General features: G+C 38.2%; 1 protein-coding gene across 2 annotated transcripts in view; it reads left to right on the top strand.

Annotated features, from left to right (window-relative positions):
• Positions 1-22758, top strand: part of grid1a (glutamate receptor, ionotropic, delta 1a) — a 303095-nt gene that overhangs the window by 174907 nt on the left and 105430 nt on the right. For both annotated transcript variants that reach the window (XM_058058871.2, XM_058058872.2), the window contains exons 3-4: positions 6628-6912; positions 18143-18348. In XM_058058871.2, coding sequence (XP_057914854.2) covers positions 6628-6912; positions 18143-18348 — 491 coding nt within the window. The remainder of the gene's footprint in view (positions 1-6627; positions 6913-18142; positions 18349-22758) is intronic.

Genomic DNA, 22758 nt, shown 5'->3' with positions numbered 1-22758 from the left:
TATACCGCTTATCCAATTATAGGTAAGTGGATTCTACCCGAGGTGGGGTGCATCATGTCACAAAGAGAGGACTAGATCTGACCTATAGTGTATGACATAGTGCAGGGGTCCTCCTGAGGTAAGAAGTAACTCATTTAGCCCGTCAAACATCATCCAAATAACTCAGTTTAACTCCTTCATGCAGTTCTTACTCCGCTCGGCAGGGGGCCACAGCGAGGCATACGCATCAGCAGCATTAGAAAGATAACTCACATTTCATTATTATGCTCATTTCATATCCTATTATGCTCATTTGTATTTGTATTCAGTTGTACACTCCTATAGAGCAGCTTCACACAATAACCCGCACAAGAAGCTGGCTATATCTGGATGATCTATTTAATTTATTTCAAGGCACGCCCACTCCGCTGTGATTGGTCACACTCCCAAGCGCTCCCGAGGACTTCCTGTTTACCGAGTGCAGGCAATCTGCAGCTCATATAAGGAAGTCTGGTTTGCAGTGACGTCAGTAGAAGTCACTGTAAAAACTGTAAAAGCGAGCTTGCGGATCCAAAACTTCCAAATCTGACATGTTGGCATCTTTTAACATAATAATACAACATTGCAACAATATTTATATGACTGTGGTGCTATCAACTCTAAACAGAAATGTTGGAATTAATGTTAAAATTAGACTTTTAACAATGACTGGACTACTAAATATGCATGGACTAAAAATGCAATGGGGAAGCCAATGGATTTGCTTTGCTTGCAGCTACGTATGTAAACACTCTTTGGAAAGGAACTTGCACAGGCTCACCCATCCGCTCTGATTATTGATGGGTGGATTTCAACACAGGGACTTGTACAAGACTGTGGAATTGAATGACATTCTGCACTACAGGTACAATGACCGTGTACCTTTATTCTGTCATTTTCATTTTAATGCACAAGAAAATAACTGTCATTCATTTGTCAGTGCTCGGTCCAAAACAACCCCATAGCACTACTTTCCTTTTCTTTTTTTGTTACTTAGCAGCCAGTGCCTGCTATTGTGATTTATATTGTGATTTAATGCAGTGCAACCACGAGACTTCCTTTTCCAGCAGCCCTCCTACCGTTGGCATCGCTATTGATTTGCCTTCACCGCTTTGTACCTGTAGTTTTTTTTTTCCATTGTCAACGCTGTACTTGGCTTTTGGACAAGCTTTGTATCGGAGGTTTTCAGAATGTAATGTGTCACTTTTACTTTTGTGTGAGAAATTGCTCCAGTATCGACACAGACTGTATAATTGCAAAGCATGAAAAGCTATGAGAGAAATGAGAGCATGGGATTGCTTCTACAATGTGGTCTTCGCGTTTCTGCTGTAATTTTTCCGAGTGTGAGGACGGGTGTTTTTGGACGGAAAATGCTTCGTCTTAGTGTCGTTTTTCTTGAAGATGACAAAGATAAAATAACATATTTGGACGACAGGGTTCTAAGGGTGTGTTCAAACTTGGCATGTTTGGCTCGGTTAAATGAACGCCGCCTCTGCTTGTGTGGCTTTTTTCAGTTTAGTGTCATCTTTCCGTACCCTGGTTTGCACCAAACCGGTTGAGACATGGACAACAACAAAGAAAAATAGAGACTGTAATGATGAATGAATCTAATCTGGTAATAATATGGTAATAATCTGGTAATAGCCAGTATACAGTTACTTTTATCACAACTGGTGATCCAAAATTGGAGGATAATTTCAGCGTCAAGCTCGCAGAACATTTTTTAGGAGGAAAGAGTAGGCGTAGTTGCACCTTGATTCCACGGCATCATTTTTTTAATGCAAAAAAACTACATTTCAGCTTTGTTAGATAGGTGAAATGCGACTAAATGCTACTACTTATGTTTGCCCATGATATTACAGATTTATGATTATAAAATTGTGAGGTTTTTTCTCATCCAATAATGTTTTTTTATCTTAATAGTTTGAATTGTTATGCTTGTAAATTTACAGCTGTTTTTTTTCCCAACTATTTAAATTTTTGCTTGTGAATTTTTTTTCCTCACAATATTCCAGATTTATGTTCCTATATTTTTGACTTTTTTCTTATTTTTGACTTTATTTTTTTTTTATTGTTTTTTCTATTAATGATGTTGCTTTTTTTCATGGAATATTTTAACTTTATTCTTGTAATATTATAACTCCCCCCCCAGCCTAAAAGTCGGCGTAGTTGCACCTTGATTCCACGGCATCATTTTTTTAATGCAAAAAAACTACATTTCAGCTTTGTTAGATAGGTGAAATGCGACTAAATGCTACTACTTATGTTTGCCCATGATATTACAGATTTATGATTATAAAATTGTGACTTTTTTTCTCGTCCAATAATGTTTTTTTGTTCATCTTAATAGTTTGAATTGTTATTCTTGTAAATTTACAGCTGTTTTTTTTCCCAACTATTTAAATTTTTGCTTGTGAATTTTTTTTCCTCACAATATTCCAGATTTATTTTCCTATATTTTTGACTTTTTTCTTATTTTTTACTTTATTTTTTTTTTAAATTGTTTTTTCTATTAATGATGTTGCTTTTTTTCATGGAATATTTTAACTTTATTCTTGTAATATTATAACTCCCCCCCCAGCCTAATTTTCCAAAAATAAAACTTAATTAAAAAAAATACTTGTTTCAACTTTACACTAAATTGACACAATTTTTCTATTAATATTTTTCCCATATTTTCCCATATTACTTTATTATCACTTTTTCCTCATTAATTTTCATTTTTTCCTCAATATTTTGACTTAATTCTTGCAAAATAAGAGTTTTCAATTTTGTATTTATTTATTTGTTAAATTACATTTTTAGAAAATGCGACGGGACAGTAAAAAAAACTATCACGGGTCACAAATGGCCCTTAGACTGCACTTTGGACACTCCTGTATTTTTCCCAGGTGTCTCAATCCCTCATGTTTATTTGCTATTCTTCGGTATCGACTGTATCAGGAAAAGAACAAGGCGAGGAACTCTTCTGGGTCAATTCCCTATCCCTATCAAAATCCCGATTTATTATGCAACAAAGTGTCCTCCACTGGGCTTCCGTAGATCTTAGTGTGTCACTCATGCCCCTGCACTTGAAACAGGATTTCTACCGATGCCGAACACTCAGCAGGAGTGCACCCTATTTCCAAAACGACACAGATGAACATTTTCTGGAACGGGAGCTTTGTGAGCATTTGACATGGTCGGAATTCTGTAGGTTAATCAGCGCAGATTAAAACCGCAGACGACAGAGTTTATTTACATATGTCACCCGAGTGGAAAAAAAAAATCTACACTTTATCCTCTTAGAGTGGATCAGGACGTCTGCCGGGAAACACGCCAACAACGATCTTTGAAAGATGAAGACAGTCAGTGGCAACATTATTAATCTGTCAAAAAAAAGAAGTTTTGTCTGGCTTGGGCTAAATTATATATGATTGTGGATAGACTTGAAGGGCATGTTTGTCATCTATTATTGACTTGGACAGCTCTATTACGAGTCTGAAAGGATGATAGCGTGGCAAAATAACATGGCATCCAAATAGTTTGCTGTCTGAAGGAGATTGTGTGTAACAAATTGAAAATGTTAACCTGTTAATTAAACCTTACGTCGGCGCTTCTGATGGTAAATAGACAGTCCAAACACACGAAAAAAAACATGTTCCGATTATCCCGACTAAATCAGAAGAGCTAAAACCAAAGCCGACTTTGAGTGGACAGCTATCGCCTACACTGGAAACCCGAATAAGTTAGCAGAACTCAAAAAAAGTGCTTTAATATTTGGAGTTGATATTAGATATATTTTGTTAATTTGGGGGTGAAAAGAGAAATAGCTTTCATTTTCATATTCTCTCTGCCATGCATTCTCCATTCTTTAATTTTCGTTCTCTCACACAGTACAAATCTATCTAATGCAATGGATTTATTCTTCATTTATTCTTGGTGTGATTTATTCATATTTAATAGATACTTTATTTTATAAGCAACTACAAATTATTTTAAGTAGGTTACACAAATCTGCAAAAAGTTCATATTAATCAAAAATTACAAGTTAAATAAACTGAAAGGACAGATAATGCAACTGGCAATCAACATTTATATGTAGAACTTTTAAGAAAATTTTAAATTAACTATACTTATAACAATTAATTATTCGGATTTACAGTGTCTTAAGTTGTATGAAAAGTATGTTTTTAAGTTAATCTTACTTAATATAGCCATTGTTCAATTTAATCAAAACATATTAGTTAAAAGTACTCAAAATGGAAGAACATGTTAAATGAACTTGACATAATTTAGTTATTAGAACTTTTTTTAAGAACTTTGAGTATGCATAATTTCATTTATTTAAGTACTGTGAACATTCGGGTTTACAGTCTATTTATGCTGAAATCAACACTAAATCGAAATGATTTTTTTTCTAGTCCAATAATGTTTTTTTTTGTCTTAATAGTTTGAATTGATATTCTTGTAAATTTACAGCCTTTTTTTCTTCATCTATTTCAATTTTTGCTTGTGAAATTATTATTCTTTTTTTCCTCATAATATTCCAGACTTATTCTCCTACATTTTTGACTTTTGCATTTTACTTTTTTTATTTTTGACTGTAAAAATTTCCATGAATTATGTTGCTTTTTCATGGAATATTTTAACTTTATTCTTGTAATATTACAACTTTTCCCCCCCAGCCTAATTTTCAAAAAATAGAACTTAATTGTATTAAGAATTGAGAATTTTCAGTGCATTGAATTAATTGCAATTGGACCGTTTAAGCTGTCTAAGATGATGTTTCACCCCTCATTTGAGCCTAAGTAGGACAAACACTAGATAGGACAGCTCTAAGGTGAGCGCTTGGTGCAAGATCCAGTGTATTTGTCCAGACGTGTCAAATGATGATGATGAGAATGCAATGGGGTGGGGCCTGTGCCTGCCAACAACGATTGTTTTGGATGTATGACCTTCGCTACCATCCATCCAGATGTAACCAGATGTAATGATGGTCGTGACCTCAGTGGAAACTAAGGTGGCTGCGGCGTGTTTATCCCTTCCAGGCAAAATGATTGAATCATTTAGGAAGGGATAAAAAGGACAGCAAAGTGGTGACGCAGACCCCCCCCCCCTCTCCTCTGTTTAGAAATGGCTTCTCTTCCCTCGTTCCTCTGTCAAAGCGTCTTCCTTAGTCCACAATATGTACATTTTCATCCTCAAAAGAATACTCCTTCTTTTTGAGATGACGTTACCGGATGAAATTGCAGCCCTCGTGCCTGGGTTTGAACTCATATGGATGAGATTCATACAACAACGCTGCCATTTTTCAAAATATATATACATGAAAAAATTATGCCGTTTTGTAGTTTACTACGGCTGATTATGAGCCAAAAATGATGCATGTTTAAGCAATTTTTTGGTAATTTTTGCCTAAATAAAGCTTTTTCAATCGTTCATTCATTCATTCATTCATTCATTTTCTATAGCTTTTCTACAGTTTTCCTACCCCTGTCTTAGATAGAAGACTAAAATCATCATGCAGCAACCCAACACTCGAAAAATAAGCTAACACAAATTCATTCATTTTCTACCCCTTATCCTTACAAGGTTTGCGGGGGTGCTGGAGCCTATCCCAGCTGTCTTCGGGCGAGAGGCGGGGTACACCCTGGACTGGTGGCCAGCCAATCACAGGGCACATATAGACAAACAACCATTCACACTCACATTCATACCTATGGACAATTTGGAGTCGCTAATTAACCTAGCATGTTTTTGGAATGTGGGAGGAAACCGGAGTACCCGGAGAAAACCCACGCATGCACGGGGAGAACATGCAAACTCCACACAGAGATGGCCGAGGGTGGAATTGAACCCAGGTCTCAGTTCTAAATGTGAAATTTGTAAATAGTTAATTTTGTTATATTAGTAAATAAATAGTTATTTTCATGTAAACAACCATTTTTGTGTTGTTTATGCTGGAGCCTATCCCAGCTGTCTTCGGGCGAGAGGCGGGGTACACCCTGGACTGGTGGCCAGCCAATCACAGGGCACATATAGACAAACAACCATTCACACTCACATTCATACCTATGGACAATTTGGAGTCGCTAATTAACCTAGCATGTTTTTGGAATGTGGGAGGAAACCGGAGTACCCGGAGAAAACCCACGCATGCACGGGGAGAACATGCAAACTCCACACAGAGATGGAGGGTGGGATTGAACTCGGGTCTCCTAGCTGTGAGGTCTGACTGGTTAAATTGACCTTGTTTATCTTAACCTGTCCAAGTCCTGGTCCACCGGGTTCCTGATCCACTGCTTATGTCCACATAAAATGTGACAACTAAAGGTGTCATTTGTGCGAAAAATAAGATATGTGGTCATGACAAAATGACCTTCAAAATGTCGGAACAGGACACCAAAGATCCTTTCTTCTTCCTGGACTTATCAGCCGTTCTTTCATCTTTCCACAGCTGACAAAATACACTCTTTAGTATCGGCCATTTGTGGTGGAGTTTGGTATTAGGTTAGGGGCCAAGTTGTAAATGTATGGTATATGTATATGTATATGTATATGTACGTATGTAGGGTATATATACATATCCCTTTGCTCAAATACTATCATCTTTTCTTCCCTATTCAGCATGTGAGTTGATGAACCAAGGTATTCTGGCCCTGGTCACATCCACGGGCTGTGCCGCTGCCAGCGCCCTGCAGTCTTTGACCGACGCCATGCACATCCCCCACCTCTTCATCCAGAGGAACGGCGATGGTGCCCCCCGCACAGCCTGCCAGCTCAACCCCAGCCCGGATGGAGAAAGCTACACCCTGGCCGCCCGTCCCCCGGTTCGGATCAACGACGTCCTGCTCACCCTGGTCTCGGAGCTACACTGGCAGAAGTTTATCATCTTCTACGAAAGCGACTACGGTAAGTTTGGATATTTTTTGATTTAAATTTAGTGTACTTGGGAAACGGCTAACAGGAACACAACAAAACCACAGTAACATTAGCATTACATTAACCACCAGTTACAGCGTCTCGCTCCCAATTAATAGGACTACGTTAAAAAGCCATAGCATTTCAGTATGTGGAATCAAACTATGGAATGGATTGAGTATTTGGAATATTAGGAATGGTCATATCACCTCGTACTTCGGTACGTGACAAAAAATAAAAAATAATAAAAATTAGACATTTAAAAAAATATATATTTAAAAATTGAAAAATATAACAAAATTGAAAAATTATAAAACAATTATAAAAAATAATAAAATATTTTTAATAATAATAATTTAAAAATAATAAATTATTATTTTTTTTTAATTATATTAGGAATGGTCATTTCACCTCGTACTTTGGTATGTGACAAAAAATAATAAAAATTATTTTAATTAATAATTTTAATGATCAGTCCAGGGTGTACCCCGCCTCTCGCCCGAAGACAGCTGGGATAGGCTCCAGCACCCCCCGCGACCCTCGTGAGGAAAAAGCGGTAGAAAATGAATGAATGAATGAATGAATGAATAATAATTGTAATTATAAAAAATAAAAACAAATTTTTAAATCTACAAAATTTGAAAAATTATAAAACAATTATAAAAAATAATACAATTAATTATTTAAAAAAATATATATTAGGAAAACAGGAAGTGAACAAATGTAACAGTTACTGATTGTAAAAGTACCAGATGGTACTTTACAAAATTGAAAAATTATAAAACAATTATAAAAAATAATAAAATATTTTTAATAATAATAATTTAAAAATAATAAATTATTATTTTTTTAATTATATTAGGAATGGTCATATCACCTTGTACTTCGGTACGAGGTACATTATTTAAAAAAAAAACAAAAAAAAACCTTAAACTTTATTATAGAAAGCAGGAAGTGAACAAATGTAACAGTTACTGATTGTAAAAGTACCAGATGTAGGGGTAGGATTTAATAAGCTTTGCTTCTTCCTACTCCTTTTGGACATACGGAACTGTGAACTGATTATGTGATGCATTCAATTGTAATCTGATGCATGTTCAAATGAAATAAAACCGTTACCATTACCATAACCATAATTCATGACAAAGACAGAAAGTCAGTCGTGAAAGTCGCCGCCCTTTTCCAGTGTTCTACATTTCCTGTTGTATCTTTCCCAGACGTATTTGGGAAACTAAGCATCTGCCTTGTCAGACTACACTTTTTAATGAAAACAATATCATCAGCGGTGGTTATTAGCATACAGACAAGAGAAATCCGACCCTAATTAGATCATCTGTGGCACCATGAAAGACAAGAGCGTCCCAATAGTGTCTTGTGTTGTCTCACACGTTCTTCATTCTACTTCCACCGCTCTAATTAAGGTGGCTCTCCGGACCCGTGGCCTTTCTTGACAAGCACAAAAAGGCAAATGGTCGCGTATGACGACTTGATTGACAAGAAGACAATACATGGTTGTTATCGAATCCCCCAAAAAAAACACAATATGAACTTTGGAGGAGTGCCGTGGAGAGTGTTAATGAGCGCTACGTTGGTATTGTTTTCAGTGCCGTGGAATAAAGCAAGAGCGGACTCAGAGGCAGCGCTTCACCTGAAAATAACTTTCTTGGTTCTTTTCATCAAACCGGAATCGAGCCTCAAGGCTTGTTATGCTGCAGAATGGAATACAGAATCAAAATATTACTATACCTATTTAAGAATTATGAGACTGTAAATTTGCTACAGTATCTACAGACAGGGTTCGGTTTTCTTAAGTCACAAACGAGCTATTACTATTATTATTTTTATTACTATTATTTGCCATTTAGTTCATGCTTTGTTAGGTTGTAATAACCAAGCCCATTTTGGGCTTTGGATTAGAATGAGGTTGAAGAAGGGCAATTTTAACTCAAGCACTCAAATACTCGCACACACATAGTTTAGTTGCAAATATAAAAATTGTAGTTCATGGTTTTATCATTTGAAATAAATTATTATTTTGATGTAAACAAACCCTTTTTTCCATTGTTTACATTGCTATAGATATTTAGATATTTCACAAAAACATTTCACAATTTGGGCTGCACGGAAGCCAAGTGGTTAGCACGCAGGCCACACAGCTAGGAGACCCGGGTTCAATTCCACCCTCGGCCATCTCTGTGTGGAGTTTGCATGTTCTCCCCGTGCATGTGTGGGTTTTCTTCGGGTACTTTCGGTTTAAATAAATTAATAAGTTTATTAGTAAATAAATAAATTAATGATTTCACCGACGAAGCTCAGCTGCACGGCGGTCGAGTGGTTAGCACGCAGACCTCACAGCGAGGCCTCACACCTGAGTTCAATTCTGCGGTTTCCTCCCACATTCCAAAAACATGCTAGGTTAATTGGCGACTCCAAATTGTCTCCAATTGTCATTGAATGAATGAATGAATCTTCATACTACATGTTCTTCTATCTTTAATATTTAACATTCCCAAAGCTACTGTAATTCTAGATTTAGTTGGTTTATCATTATATTACAACTTTATGGCAACTTCTTTAATATTTCAACTTGGGTTAATTAGCGACTCCAAATTGTCCATAGGTATGAATGTGAGTGTGAATGGTTGTTTGTCTATATGTGCCCTGTGATTGGCTGGCCACCAGTCCAGGGTGTACCCCGCCTCTCGCCTGAGGGACAGCTGGGATTGGCTCCAGCACACAATTTACGAAAGTTATGCTTGAAATGAATTTTTTCACAAAAAGCTGTATTTCTCTTTGTTTTTAGTCGGTAACTGATATTTTCCTGAAACTTACCTATGTTCTAATGCTGATTACTAAAAAAAGGAAATAGGTAGATAGAAACAAACTGTTTTTTTTCGAATGAAAGACAGGAGTCTAGTTTGCGTGCGTTGAAATATCAGTCACCATCATCTAAAATGGGCGATATTGAAGGGGAACATTTTTGAAAAATGTCTGGGATTGAATGAGTTAATGTGTCCTATCCTATATTTCCAACTTTTCAAGTATGTATTAGTGATGTCCGATATTGTCTTTTTTGCCAAAAACTGAAACCCCTCAGTCAGTATGAATAGCGCTGATGTGTGAAGGAGTAACACGCATAAGTTTCACTTCAACAGTTGAGTAGCAGCATTTTAAATTGGGGCTGAAAATGATACTCAATGCAATGAATCAGATGAGCTCACAAAAAAAAAAAAAAAAAAACATATCAAGCATGTTTACTGCTTCACCTCCTCTGATTCGGCTTGTCATTGTAAATTTCCACACATAATTTGGTAATGTGGGGGAGATCTTATCGCTGCTGCAGCATGCGCTAAATGTATTTTGATTTCATGAGAATACTGAACAAGCTATAAAATATAATGACTGAGCAAATGTGAATTATTTATCTTGTCTTAAAGTTCAGGCAAATTCCTTGTCAAACATTACATTTAGGACGTTTTGAATGCCCCCCTGGATGATGATGAAACTGTTAACCAAACTTGGCTGTCAATTAAGGACATTCCCAGTAGTTCCACCGCATTTTGTTTTTAGCGCTAATTAACCAATGCTGGCATGCTAACGTGCAAAATATGAGCGATGAGATATGTTAAAACGGTGCCAAGAAAAGAATGCGTCCCAAACTGGAGATGTTTGCCAGGATGTATTTATTAATTTTTTTCATCATCAAAAACAAAGCTGACTCATGATTTTAGCATTTAGTCAAATTTGTAAAAACATGAATATATTACATTAATTAAATTAATATTATTTATAATATATTTTTATTTGTTTATTTTAAATAATTGTTTTAAAGCATATTTTTTTACCATTTCCAATAATGTAAATTTATGCAATTTATATTATACAGTGGTGTTTCCCCCTTCCTAAATTCTTTTTTTTTCATCACACTTCAATGCAACACATCATCAGAAATTTAAATATGAGTCAATGCAACACAACTGAATATAAAATTATAATTTTTAAATGGAACTTTTTATTGTTAAGGTCGGGTAAAAAAAAAAAATTCCATACTTACATTGCCCTGTGGGAAAAAAGTGACTGCCCCCTTTTACCCCTCCAGAAAGAAAGTAATTGCAATCTTATCTGTGTGGAAAACTTTATAAAGCAATTTCCCCATTTGGGACTCCAGCAAACCACAGCGAGAGCCATTATCCACAAATGGCAAAAACATGGAACAGTGGTGAACCTTCTTAGGAGTGGCCGGCCAACCAAAATGACCCCAAGAGTGCAGCAACGATTCGCCTATGAGGTCACAAAAGACCCCACAACAACATCAGAAGAACTGCAGGACTCAGTTAAGCTCAGCGTTCATGTTCCAAGGCAAAAACCACTGCTCTCCAAGACCTTCGGCAAACTACACTTGTGTGTGTCCCATTACATCTAGCGTAAAAATAATACTACCAGTAAAATATGGTGGTGGTAGTATGAAGGTCTGGGGCTGTTATGTTGTTTCAGGAAGATGTGCTAGGATAAATTGAACCATGAATTCTGCTGTCTACCAAAAAAAATAAAATCCTGAAGGAGACTGTCTTTCTTCTGGTGGAGTCATGAACACTGACCTTAACCGAGGTGAGGCAGGTCTGCAGTTATTTGGATTTTGTGGGGTCTTTTATGACCTCTTGAATGAGTCTCTGCTGCGTTCTTTTTGATTCGCCGGCCACTCCAGGGAGGGTTCAAATTTGTCAAACTTTGTCATATATATAAATAAATAATATTAAATATGAAATTAAATACTAATAATTAAATAATATTAATTTTATTGAAAATATTTCAAAAATATTTATATTTATAAAATATTAATAATATAATTTATATAATATTATATATATGTTTAAAATAACGTAATAGAATCATGTTTTTACAAATTTGACAAATTTGTTCTAAGCATTTATGAATAATGGCTCTTACTGTGGTTTGCTGGAGTCCCAAAGCTTTAGAAATGGGTTTTTGACAGACTGTAAATTAATCACAGTGAACACAATGACTACATTGAATCAGCACGTTTATTATTGTGTGTTTCTATACATAAAAGGTTCCATCCTAGAACAAGAAGACATTTTGTTTGTTGACAGGCTAAAGTGTTAGCAGTGTTAGCAGTGTTAGCGCAGGAGAGAATTAGTCAGGGATCAGATGTGAGATTGATTGAAGTGCTTCAGGAGGAGGTGCTGACTTCTGGTCGTGAGGCCATTTATAACACGTGCGACAAACTCAAAAGGAAACCTCCCGCAGCGACTGTGAATTGTGGGCAAGGTTGCCGTCGGTGACTGATCGCAAAGGGGCGGGGGGGAGAAAAAAAAAACAAGACAAAGACAAGCGCGGAGGCTCTTGACGCGTAACGACGCATTCTCTTTTGTAGGCTTCACACTGAGTTACTTGACTCCCGTCTCACTGAATCTCTCAGTAGCGTCTGAAGGACCATATCGCCGCTGACTAGCTTGTCGAGTCATGTCACCATGAAAGGGAAGGTGTGTGTGTGTGGCCTTCCGGAGGTTTCTATGACCTTCTGCTCATTAGCTTCTCATCAGTGAGAAGATGTGAGTGTAGAAAAGCATAGAAATGCCAACTAGTATCAACATTGTTTACATCAGAGAAGGATTTCTGTGGTGGCATCCACATAAAATAACAAAGAAAAAGCAAAACACACTTGTGGATGCGATGCCTTGACAGAGAAGGGTCAGTTTCAGGTTCTATGGCTATCATCACACCTTTCCCTTATTGTCATCACTGCTAGCTTTCTGTGGTCGCATATACATAAAATAACAAAGAAAAAGCAAAACACACTTGTGGATGGGATGCCTCGTCACAGAATGTAATTTTCAGGTTCTATGGCTATCATCACACCTTCCCTTATCATCATCAATGCTAGCTTTCTGTGGTGGCATATACATAAAATAACAAAGAAAAAGCAAAACACACGTGTGGATGGAATGCCTTGTCACAGAATGTAATTTTCAGGTTCTATGGCTATCATCACACCTTCCCTTATCGTCATCAATGCTAGCTTTCTGTGGTGGCATCCACATAAAATAACAAAGAAAAAGCAAAACACACTTGTGGACGGGATGCCTCTTCACAAAATGTAATTTTCAGGTTCTATGGCTATCATCACACTTTCCCTTATTGTCATCACTGCTAGATTTTTGTGGTCGCATATACATAAAAAAACAAAGAAAAAGCAAAACACACGTTTGGATGGGATGCCTAGTCACAGAATGTAATTTTCAGGTTCTATGGCTATCATCACACCTTCCTTTATCGTCATCACTGCTAGCTTTCTGTGGTGGCATCCACATAAAATAACAAAGAAAAAGCAACACATGTGTATGGGATGCCTCCAGTGTTATATATATTATATATTATAATATAAATATTAAATATGAAAGGGTGTCTCCCCTTCTTTTTCTCCCTCACAAGCGGATATATTTCCAGTTTAAATCTATTCATCGCGTACAATGAAGTCACGTTATTGTCGTGCAATAACAGCAGTGATGACTTTAAACAGACTCATCTCTGTGTTGAGTAAACACGGCCTTAAAGCGTCGCCACGTCTCAGGCTTTTCCGCTCCGATTGCGACGCGGCTTGACAGCTCAGTAAAAACCTCTGAGCCCTTTCATCATGATACGCTCGTTTCTGCACCAGCACTCCACACCGAGCGGGAACTCCGCTACCGTTTGGGCTCCAGACGGAAGAAAAACATGCTCTCATTATCATCACATGGAAAACATTCCCATCCAAAAGTCAACAACAAAATACGTCTTTTAAAGTGACAGTCGTTTCGTGTTTTGGGCTTGACTGGATTACGGTGACTGTTGCTCGGTTCGCCAGTCGGGTTGAAACGGCTGCTGCGTGGGTGGGAACCAGAACCAGAATAACATAGATGACTGCTCACTTCCAATATCGGTCCATAATGACTATTGGACTGGAGTCTTGACCCAGTACAAACATGCTCGACTGCTCAGCGTAACTGGCTGCTATTCCAAAGGTTAGGTTGGGTTTTCCCACATTTGATTTGGTCCCTATATCTCTATTTTTGTTGTTGCACTGACTACTCGAAAAGATATACCGCAATACAAATGCATGTACTGACTTTAGATAATATATGTGCACATCTATATATATATATATATATATGGTCTGGAAAACTGCCACATAAGTAAATTTGTTCTGCTTTTCTGTGAGCGTGAGATGAAGAATTCAAGCTCCTCAGCTGGTGAGTGTCCAGATGTCACACACACACACACACAGAGAGAATTGGATTCCCAAACAGGAGAGCAAAGGTTAGGTTATGATATGCTTTCACTCACAGACCAGCCTTCACACTCACGTTCACACCGACGGACAATTTCAGTCTTTGTGCATGGTTTTTGGACTGTGGGAGGGAGGGGAGAATCCACGGCAGGCACACGGGGAACCATCAACCCCCCCCCAGAGTATATTCTTCTGCAGCAGCCAACAATGCAGATGATCATTTAAGGAATTATTATTATACATCCATCTTTTTTTTATACAGCTTGTTATCACTAGGGTCATGGCTATGCTGCAATACTTATTTATAATATAATGATAATTATGGATATAATTTATGTCAAATAAATCCTAAATCCACATCAGCATTTTTGGTTAATTTGGTAAATTTTTGGTAATTTTTTGAGTAATAAAATAATAATTACTAATAATACAGATTATTATATGTTTGATTGAGGATAATGTACTAGTACTATATACATTTTAAAATTATTATAATTATTTTAAAAATCAAAAATATTTTTGTAATAATTTCATACAATTTTTTTACATTTTTAATTATTATGGAATTATTAAAAATAGAAAACATTATTATTTTTATTCCATCCATACAATTTCTATACCCGATGTCACCACAAGGGTCCCAGGTGTGCTGGAATCACTATCATATGATTATGATGATGATGATTATTATTATTTTATTATTATATTATTTGATTTTTATTACTGTATTAGTATTATTTATTTTATTGATATTGTTAGAATATTTTTTTGTAATTTTTTAATCCACACCTGCATTTTTTGGTAATATTTTGACAATATATTACCAAAAAATTACGATTTTTTATATCACGTATTGTTAATAATGTAATTATTATTCACATGAGCATTATTATTATTATTGAAAACATTTATTCAAAAATCCCAAATCCTCACCAGCCATTCCGGTTTACTTTTTGGCCTTTTCCCAAACTATCTCCACGTTTACGGCGCACTAAAATACTGTAAATAAACACCTCCACTCGTAAAAAAAAACGTCCCTCCTCACATCCTGCGCTTGGGGGAGGTAATAACACGGAAATACCACTAATAACTTTACCCATTTGAGAAGATGTTGTGTGGTGCTAATCGCATCGTTCGTCACACGGCATTGAACTTGATGCTCGGTATAAGCAAAATCACTTTTACTGGAAGTGGGAGCCTCGGTGTTGTTATGCCAATATCTTCCCGCCATGAATCATTCTCTTGCCAGAATGCATTCATTTCACTCGCTCCGTGCGGGAAAAGGGGGGAGGCACATGTTGATGAAGTCACAAATCATGTTTGTACTTTGTCAAAAAGTCTTCAAGCTAATGCCCGCCGCATTCAAAATAACACCACAGACAGTGTGGGCACATCAATTTAGACCCACTCTGTGTGTGTCTTGCTACTGTGAGAGGTTGCCACTGCTTCCCCGCTTGATAAATGATTTAATTTCTTGTTTGGTTCTGCACGCGCTCAACGCTTTTATTCCGAAGAGAACGCGGCGCCGACCTCTTATTATCTACGCCACCTGGAATGGAACAAAAATGGAACAATATTGCATTCTATCTGGTGACGCCGCACTATCTCGTATTTTTTCTCCGCTTTGGTCTGGCCTGAGGAAATGTTAGCTGCATGTTGGACCGGGTCACAAAAACTCATTTTAGCCTCCTGAGCATTTAAGCGTCCACTCCATTAGACCTCAAATACTCATCCTCTTTAATGTTACAGTGAAACCTCCACTGTTCATCAACTCCACCAAATAATAAAGTCCATTCATTTGTACCAGACACATAAAAGCCTCCATTTAAGTGTACCATGTTTAACTGTAACTGTTATGCAAGGGTATAATCTAACTCAATAAAAGTAAAATAAAGTAAAATTACTCACCTTTTCATGGAGAAGAAACAGTCAAACACTGTTAATTGGTACTTCTAGGACAAAGTAATTGGATTGTTATTTGTACTTTTTTTGGTACACAACAGTAAGGTCCATTCCTGGTACGACGGCCTGACACTTGTTGGCATCAATCCCAAACTTCAGTCGTGGAATTCATTCATTCATTCATTTTCTACCGCTTTTTCCTCACAAGGGTCGCAGAGGGTGCTGGAGCCTATCCCAGCTGTCTTCGGGCGAGAGGCAGGGTACACCCTGGACTGGTGGCCCCAGTCGTGGAATTCGTATAAAATAACAAAGAAAAAGCAAAACACACTTGTGGATATGATGCCTCGCCACAGAATGTAATTTTCAGGTTCTATGGCTATCATCACACTTTCCCTTATCGTCATCACAGAATGTAATTTCCAGGTTCTATGGCTATCATCACACTTTACCTTATTGTCATCACTGCTCGCCTTCTGTGGTGGCATATACATAAAATAACAAAGAAAAAGCAAAACACACTTGTGGATACAATGCCTCACCACAAAATGTAATTTTCAGGTTCTATGGCTATCATCACACTTTCCCTTATCGTCATCACTGCTAGCTTTCTGTGGTGGCATCCACATAAAATAACAAAGAAAAAGCAAAACACACGTGTGCATGGTATGCCTCGTCACAGAAGGGTCATTTTAAGGTTCTATGGCTATCATCATACCTTCTCTTAATGTCATCACTGCTAGGTTTCTGTTGTGGCATTCACATAAAATAACAAATAAAAAGCAAAACACACTTGTGGATACAATGCCTTACCACAAAATGTAATTTTCAGGTTCTATGGCTATCGTCACACCTTCCCTTAATGTCATCAAAGCTAGCTTTCTGTGGTGGCATCCACATAAAATAACAAAGAAAAAGCAAAACACACGTGTGCATGGGATGCCTCGTCACAGAATGTCATTTTCAGGTTCTACGGCTATCGTCACTTATCGTTGTTGCCATCACTGGCACCCGACTCGTCTTTGCATCCCCCACAAAAAAAAAAACCAAAGAAAAAGCATAACACTTTCAGATCAGATATCTTGCCACACTAAGGTCAACTCCTGTTTCTATGGCCATCATCACACTTGTCCTTGTTGCCATTATTACACCCATTTGTGGCGGTATCTTCACAAAGCCAAAGAAAAAGCCAACACATTTGTGCATCATTACTGCTCGTATGGCTATGATGACGTGTCCTTGTTGCCGTTTTCTTATCTTTTGAGGCATATTTACCGTAATATTTCGGTTGACCTGCAAATTGACCAATTTTTACTGTATTGATTTTTAATGATGATATTTTCTGTGTTTCAGCAAGTCAACTACTGCGCACTAAATCATAGTTCTTAGAGAATTTGTGAATGCGTAGGATCTCCATATAGTAGATCTCTCTGGTGTCCAACTCCGTCCGTTTGAAGTGGTGCTTGCAAACCCACACAAACGCCGTTATGACCTCCGCATCCGCCTGCAGCCTTATCTGCCGCTAACGTGAAGCAATCTGGAAGACGAAGAAGTTGTGTTTTTGTCACAATCCTGTGAATCTTAAAACGACTGTGCAGATGTCTTAACGGCATCATTTATTACAGACCACTCATATTTCATGTTGGGATTATTTGCTTTAAAGTGGCATCCGCCTAAAAATAGCTGAAAGAGAAGTCAGCTGTGAGGGGGTTGAAATTGCATTTCACGTGGAGATTTTTAAACACATCTCTGCAGCCTGAGCCAAGGCAACGATTTATCTGCCGACCTTTTGGAATTATGAGTATGCTTTTTCGATCTTATTGATTCACTTCTCAAAACCTGAAGGATAATACGTCTTGCATACACTTATGGTGTAGTGTAATATACTATATTATTGTATATTGTACCATGTGAATGTGCTTTTATAACACAGATATGATGCAGATTCCAGATTCCGTGGCCGCCATGCCACTGTGCATCACAAATATAACCAAAAGATGAATCACATTTCCATCTCTTCCTTTGTCTTACTAGATATCCGTGGTCTGCAAAGCTTCATGGACCAGGCCTCCCGACTGGGCCTGGACGTGTCCCTGCAGCGGGTGGACCGCAACGTCAGCCAGGTCTTCACCGACCTCTTCAGCACCTTGCGGACCGAGGAGCTCAACCGATATCGGGACACACTGCGGCGGGCCGTGCTGCTCATGAGCCCCCGCGGAGCACAGGTGTTCATCCACCAGGTAAGATACGTTATTGTTGCTATTGACGGACGCCGTGAGCTCTACCTGCAGGCAGAGATGGTCTATTTAACAGATGAGCCACGATTCGCAGCGGAGTGCTATGGCAGGGAGCATAAATCCAAGGAAATACCGCTGGAATAGGTGCAGATTCTGGAAGAACTAGAAAGCTTTATGTGCGGGTTATTGTGTGTAGCTGCTCTATAGGAGTCTGCAACTCAATACAAAGGGTTGAAAAATGAGCTTAATAGGTCGTTAAAATGAACTCCACAAGATGCTACATTTGAATGAGCGGCTAAATCCAAGGAAATACCGCAGGAATAGGTGCAGATTCTGGAAGAACTAGAAAGCTTTATGTGCGGGTTATTGTGTGTAGCTGCTCTACAGGAGTCTGCAACTTAATACAAAGGGTTGAAAAATGAGCAACTCCATGAGATGATACATTTGAATGAGCAGCATAAATCCAAGGAAATACAGCTGGAATAGGTGCAGATTCTGGAAGAACTAGAAAGCTTTACGTGCGGGTTATTGTGTGTAGCTGCTCTATAGGAGTCAGCAACTCAATACAAAGGGTTGAAAAATGAGAATAATGGGTCACCATTAAAATTTACTCCACAAGATGCTACATTTGAATGAGCGGCTAAATCCAAGGAAATACAGCTGGAATAGGTGCAGATTCTGGAAGAACTAGAAAGGTTTATGTGCGGGTTATTGTGTGTAGCTGCTCTATAGGAGTCAGCAACTCAATACAAAGGGTTGAAAAATGAGAATAATGGGTCACCATTAAAATTTACTCCACAAGATGCTACATTTGAATGAGCGGCTAAATCCAAGGAAATACAGCTGGAATAGGTGCAGATTCTGGAAGAACTAGAAAGGTTTATGTGCGGGTTATTGTGTGTAGCTGCTCTATAGGAGTCTGCAACTCAATACAAAGGGTTGAAAAATGAGCTTAATAGGTCGTTAAAATGAACTCCACAAGATGCTACATTTGAATGAGCGGCTAAATCCAAGGAAATACAGCTGGAATAGGTGCAGATTCTGGAAGAACTAGAAAGCTTTATGTGCGGGTTATTGTGTGTAGCTGCTCTATAGGAGTCTGCAACTCAATACAAAGAGTTGAAAATTTAACATAATAGGTCGTCGTTAAAATTAACTCCACAAGATGCTACATTTGAATGAGCAGCATAAATCCAAGGAAATACAACTGGAATAGGTGCAGATTCTGGAAGAACTAGAAAGCTTTACGTGCGGGTTATTGTGCGTAGCTGCTCTATAGGAGTCAGCAACTCAATACAAAGGGTTGAAAAATGAGAATAATGGGTCACCATTAAAATTTACTCCACAAGATGCTACATTTGAATGAGCGGCTAAATCCAAGGAAATACAGCAGGAATAGGTGCAAATTCTGGAAGAACTAGAAAGCTTTATGTGCGGGTTATTGTGTGTAGCTGCTCTACAGGAGTCTGCAACTTAATACAAAGGGTTGAAAAATGAGCAACTCCACAAGATGCTACATTTGAATGAGCAGCATAAATCCAAGGAAATACAACTGGAATGGGTGCAGATTCTGGAAGAACTAGAAAGCTTTATGTGCGGGTTATTGTGTGGAGCTGCTCTATAGGAGTCCACAACTCAATACAAAGGGTTGAAAAATGAGCATAATAATAGGTCGCCGTTAAAATTAACTCCACAAGATGCTACATTTGAATGAGCAGCGGCTAAATCCAAGGAAATACAGCTGGAATGGGTGCAGATTCTGGAAGAACTAGAAAGCTTTCTGTGTGGGTTATTGTGTGTAGCTGTTCTACTTTCTAATAAAACCCTAATTTCTCTTATTTTGTCGACTATATTGGGTAAAGCAAGTGTAAATGTGACTATAGGGGTGTTATTTCATGTCCACAGGTCTCTAATAATGTTAAAAAAAACGATACTTAGAAGGTCATAAGCAGGTTTTCTGTGTTCTGACTACAAAAATAAGCCCGCCTATGCAGGCTACAATACAGCACAAGTCAAGGACGCACGGAGCCATCTTGAAAATGCCACTTCACGGCGCCGTAAGAGGCTACTGTGACTCTGCCGAGAGGTCGCCTCACAGAAGAGGTGCGCAAAGGCGTAGGGGGTGTCAAGGAGGGAGGCCAGACATGAGCTGACATCAGACGCCACACCCACTCAGGGGCAATGTGAGCGCAAAGGCGGTGTGGCAAGTGTCTGGATGCTGTGGGGCGAGCGCGTGAGGTGAGGATGGCGTGCTTCAAAATATGAGAGGACGGAAGAACGAAAAAAAAAGAAGGTGTGTTGTAAAAAAACATGGAAGGATGATGTCATGCACTTCAGATGATGAATCACGTCATGGAACGGTTCAATTCCAACATCCTTAAAGGTTACATGTGTATATTTGCGCAATTCAACATGTCCGAAAAGTAATAATAATTGAATAATCCGAGTTTATTTAATCCCTGAATGAAATGAGTTTTGAAGAGAAAAGCTAACCCTACGGCACAAATTGTATTTAGCCAGTAACAAACAGGAAATCTATTCTCTAACTACAAAAATAATCTGTTATTAATATTGAATCCTACTTCACAGAAAATCAATTGTCGCCGTCGGGTCCGGAACCAATTAACCGTGATTATTGTATCCAACTAATGCGCCTGTTGTTATGTTATCAAATTTCCCAACAGAATCTGCCTCATAAGCCACGTTTACACGAAGAGTTTTTCTCTTTCCGAATGGAATCTTTCCCGAATGACCTTTCCAAAAGCAATGGTATCCATGGAAAGGAATATTCCAATTGCGTGTCTACATGCACTGCTATAATCCAAGAGAATATTCAATGGGGCATACGCAGTAAAACGTAAACATCAACATTATATCAACGTAATACCGACTAGTGTTAAGTTGCTGCGTGATGATTTCAGCCTTCTATCTAAGACAGGGGTAGGGGGGTTTCCTCCCACATTCCAATTGGTGACTCCAAATTGTCCATAGGTATGAATGTGAGTGTGAATGGTTGTTTGTCTATATGTGCCCTGTGATTGGCTGGCCACCAGTCCAGAGTCTACCCCGCCTCTCGCCTGAAGACTGAATATAGGCTCCAGCATTCCCCTGCAACCCTCGTGAGGATGAGCAGCAGAAAATGAATGAATGAATTAATTCAGGTTTGCTTATTTTTGGAGTGTTAAGTTGCTGCGTGATGATTTCAGCCTTCTATCTAAGACAGGGGTAGGAAAACTGAATGAATGAATGAATAATGATTTGGAGTGCATGAGAAAAGCAGGAAGGAAAATGTAGATACCTTTAATGAGCAGTGCTGCATTAGCATGTAGTTAAAACAACACAGCAGCAACACAACCAATTTTGTAAAAACTGGACTTGTGAATGGCGTATAGAAGGGTTTACATTCTGTTCCACAGATGGCGGTAATGCACACGAAAGCTGCTTGCCAACCGCCAATAAACAACAGAAGAAGAAAAACACGTTAGCTTATTTTTGGAGTGTTAAGTTGCTGCGTGATGATTTTAGCCTTCTATCTAAGACAGGGGTAGGAAAACTGAATGAATGAATGAGTAATGATTTGGAGTGCATGAGAAAAGCAGGAAGGAAAATGTAGATACCTTTAATGAGCAGTGCTGTATTAGCATGTAGTTAAAACAACACAGCAGCAACACAACCAATTTTGTAAAAACTGGACTTGTGAATGGCGTATAGAAGGGTTTAGATTCTGTTCCACAGATGGTGGTAATGCACACGAAAGCTGCTTGCCAACCGCCAATAAACAACAGAAGAAGAAAAACATGTTAGCTTATTTTTGGAGTGTTAAGTTGCTGCGTGATGATTTCAGCCTTTTATCCAAGACAGGGGTAGGAAAACTGAATGAATGAGTAATGATTTGGAGTGCATGAGAAAAGCAGGAAGGAAAATGTAGATACCTTTAATGAGCAGTGCTGCACTAGCATGTAGTTAAAACAACACAGCAGCAACACAACCAATTTTGTAAAAACTGGACTTGTGAATGGCGTATCGAAGGGTTTACATTCTGTTCCACAGATGGCGCTAATGCACACGAAAGCTGCTTGCCAACCGCCAATAAACAACAGAAGAAGAAAAACACGTTAGCTTATTTTTGGAGTGTTAAGTTGCTGTGTGATGATTTCAGCCTTCTATCTAAGACAGGGGTAGGAAAACTGAATGAATGAATGAATAATGATTTGGAGTGCATGAGAAAAGCAGGAAGGAAAATGTAGATACCTTTAATGAGCAGTGCTGTATTAGCATGTAGTTAAAACAACACCGCAGCAACACAACCAATTTTGTAAAAACTGGACTTGTGAATGGCGTATCGAAGGGTTTACATTCTGTTCCACAGATGGCGGTAATGCACACGAAAGCTGCTTGCCAACCGCCAATAAA

Source organism: Doryrhamphus excisus, linkage group LG20, assembly GCF_037039965.1.
Source record: "Doryrhamphus excisus strain RoL-2023G ecotype Guam linkage group LG20, RoL_Dexc_Guam_v1.1, whole genome shotgun sequence".
Classification (NCBI taxonomy): Eukaryota; Metazoa; Chordata; class Actinopteri; order Syngnathiformes; family Syngnathidae; genus Doryrhamphus; species Doryrhamphus excisus.
This window is presented reverse-complemented; position numbering and strand designations above follow the sequence as displayed.